General features: G+C 57.7%; 1 protein-coding gene across 1 annotated transcript; it reads left to right on the top strand.

Annotated features, from left to right (window-relative positions):
- Positions 1-7: 7 nt before the first annotated feature.
- On the top strand, positions 8-3,339 carry LOC112617839 (tenascin-X-like; the record flags this gene model as incomplete). Its single annotated transcript, XM_025374503.1, has 3 exons — positions 8-290; positions 707-1,030; positions 3,178-3,339. Coding segments are annotated over 3 exons (769 nt in total), but the record flags the coding sequence as incomplete, so codon positions are not given.
- Between the last annotated feature and the right edge of the window lie 4 nt (positions 3,340-3,343).

A 3,343-nucleotide genomic window follows, 5' to 3' on the forward strand; every position in this document is an offset into this window, starting at 1 on the left:
GCCCACCGCGACCCCTGAGCCCCCCATCAAGCCTCGCCTGGGGGAGCTGACCGTGACTGACGCCACCCCCGATTCCCTCAGCCTGTCCTGGACGGTCCCCGAGGGCCAGTTTGACCACTTCCTGGTCCAGTATAGGAATGGGGACGGGCAGCCCAAGGCGGTGAGGGTGCCGGGGCACGAGGACGGGGTCACCATCTCAGGCCTGGAGCCAGACCACAAGTACAAGATGAACCTGTACGGCTTCCACGGTGGCCAACGCGTGGGTCCCATGTCTGTCATCGGGGTGACGGGTGAGTGAACAGTGGGAGCCACAGGGTGGGTGCTGTGGGAGGGCCACCCTCTTGCTCTTTGGTGATGACTGGTGGGGAATGTGACAGGGGTCTGGTCAGCACCACAGACCTGCTTGTGGCTGGGGCTGGGGCTCCCCTTGGGCCTTCCTGTGAGGTTGACCCCGGCTCCTCCTGAGCGGAGAGGGGCCGTCGGGAGTTTTGCTGTGCTGGTGGCTGTGCCAGGTCCCCCACAGCTGACCCTGGAACTTGTCATGTGTGTTAGCTGTCAGCTGAGCAGGACCCCCCAGCCCCAAGAATGGGCTGTTCTGAAATGACCTCACGTACCCAGTAGTGGCCGTGGTTTCTCCCTCCTTCCCCTGAAGACCTGAGCACATCACTCAAGGACCTGGCATCCTCTCTATATCTCCTTTTCTCAGCTGCAGAGGAAGAGACCCCCAGCCCCACAGAACCCAGCACAGAGGCCCCAGAGCCCCCTGAGGAGCCACTCCTAGGGGAGCTGACAGTGACAGGATCCTCCCCTGACTCGCTGAGCCTCTCCTGGACCGTCCCCCAGGGCCGCTTCGACTCCTTCACCGTGCAGTACAAGGACAGGGACGGGCGGCCCCAGGTGGTGCGTGTCGGGGGCGAGGAGAGCGAGGTCACCGTGGGGGGCCTGGAGCCCGGGCGCAAGTACAAGATGCACCTGTACGGCCTCCACGAGGGGCGGCGCGTGGGCCCGGTGTCTGCTGTGGGTGTGACAGGTGAGTGTTTGTGAGTGAGGCAGGGTGGGGAATATGGCCTTAGAAGATGTTGCTTTCTCTGCAACTTCATGAAAACAAAAATATTCTCACCAGTCGGGCTTCTTTTGCACGTTTCTATGCTTGGGGATCTTGCTAAGAGGCAGATTGGGATTCAACAGGTTTAGGCTAGGGCCAGAGATTCTGCGTTTCCAACAAGAAATGATGCAGATGCTGCTGGCCCGTGATTACGCCCCTTGAGTAGCAAAGTTCCTCACGACCAAGGAATTGGACCCTCTTTTGAAATCTGTTGAAGAGAATTTTTCTGCGTCCCTGATTCCTGGTAGGGTGCTTTCTCTGTGGAGTTGACTGGGGGCCATGAAGGAAGACAGAAGGCAGTGAGGGGCAGCGTGTTGACTGTGCACTCTGAAGGCCCACCATTGGAAGAGGAATAGGAACAGACCTTTCCCTCCAATGGGCCAATTTGTTCATTCAGCAAAGAATTCCATGCCCTGATCCAGGCACTGTAATTTTAGGGTATCAATGTCCTCTGGCCAACGACCTCCAGAAACTCACCAAAAATTGAACGGATGGAGTTATGCTCCGTGCAGTGCAGGACGACTGTGGGGTGACTCAGGAAGAGGCTTTAGAAAGAGATTGTTAAGGAACTGGGCTTGTGGTGGTATTTTGGGAAAGCGTTTAAGGAAGCAAGGTTTTGCTCTGTATTAGATGCTGTCAGGAAGAAGGGATAGCCCTGTTACCAGGCATCTCACTAAGTCTTATCTTTGCGGGGGTCAACTAGAGCAAGGCCAAAGCTGCCATTGGTAAAGAAGCAACGATCACTCAGATTAGCTGGATGGGTGATGTTTGGTTATTTTTGTGCTTTGGAAAGTGTTAGAGTTTGTCTATACTGAGACATGATCACAGACTGGCCTTGTTCTTGCCTTGATCCATCCTACTGACTAACGGCCTAGTCTGATGTTGATGTTCCATGAAATTGTCTGTGTTCAACTGGACCACGCCAAGACCAGACTGTGCCAGGCCAGTCCCAAGCAATCGCGGCCTGGCTGAGGGAAAGGGCAGCTCACGGGTGTCAGGGCTGCTTTTTTCTTTCATAGGCAGAAGCTGGAAAGTGACACACACAAGTTCATGTTTTCATGGGCCTCACAGTTGTGGGCACAAGCGGAAAACCAGAAAGTAAGCAAAGAAGGATGAGCATGTGGAGCCCAGGGGCCAAGCCAGGATTGGGAAGGGACAATGAAGTCACCCTGACCACAAGTACCCGGGGGACAGCCAGGACCTGAGGCCAGGCAGGCCTTAGCTTGGTGACAGCTTTAGAGAGGAGGTGAACTGTGTCGGATCATCACAGCTGGTGCAAAGGCCAGGAGGCTAGAAAGCACAGCACGTGAGAGGCACTGAGGATTGAGTGGGGTGTCCTTTGCAGTGGGTGGATCATCCTGAAGTGTGGGAGCAGAGGAGGGGACCACTCACCATGCCTGGGGTTTCCCAGGGATGAGGAGGTGGTTGCTCAGGTCTGTGCTGAGATGGCCCCAGCAGCTGTGCCTGTGTGAAGCTCATCCGTGGGGGCTGAAGATGGGGATGGGGTGACAGGGAGCCTGGAGGCAGGGAGGCCAGTAGGCAGTTGGTGGCCTTGGTGAGAGGTGACAGTGGCCCAAACCAGGACCGGGGACTGGAGGTGGGGGAGGAAGGTATCCAGGGGAATTCAGGGTGAAGATGCTCTGAGACTGCTGACAGCTGGTGTGGGGCCAGGTCCAGGAACACGCCCCAAGCTCTGGCCTCAGGAGGGGTGTGCTGAGTTTGTTGGGGAGCAAAGACAGAAGCCCAGTGAACAAAAGATGGCGAGGAGACCCCAGCGCAGGGAGGCCGAGGGTGCAGAGGCCGAGTGGGGCTGTGCTCAGAAGAGAGGCGGTGCTGGAGGGACAGGGAGAGGTGGCCTGGGTGTTGGGAGGTGGGGGTGAGGTGGGGGCTGAGGGCAGGGGGTCAGGGTGAGGGATAGGAAAGGCCATAGGAGAGGAGAGCAAGAAGAGCTTTGCTAGAGGCACTGTGGGCAGCATCGTCCTGCTCTCGGGCACTTTGTGTTTTGTGACACATCCTTTCTATGCTGAACTGAGGACCCAGGGACCTCACTGTCCCCATACCTGTCTGTCCAGCTCCAGCGGATGAAGCCGAGGCCACCCAAGCAGTGCCCACCGCGACCCCTGAGCCCCCCATCAAGCCTCGCCTGGGGGAGCTGACCGTGACTGACGCCACCCCCGATTCCCTCAGCCTGTCCTGGACGGTCCCCGAGGGCCAGTTTGACCACTTCCTGGTCCAGTA

The sequence above is a fragment of the Theropithecus gelada genome, unplaced genomic scaffold (genome assembly GCF_003255815.1).
Source record: "Theropithecus gelada isolate Dixy unplaced genomic scaffold, Tgel_1.0 HiC_scaffold_5036, whole genome shotgun sequence".
Taxonomy (NCBI): Eukaryota; Metazoa; Chordata; class Mammalia; order Primates; family Cercopithecidae; genus Theropithecus; species Theropithecus gelada.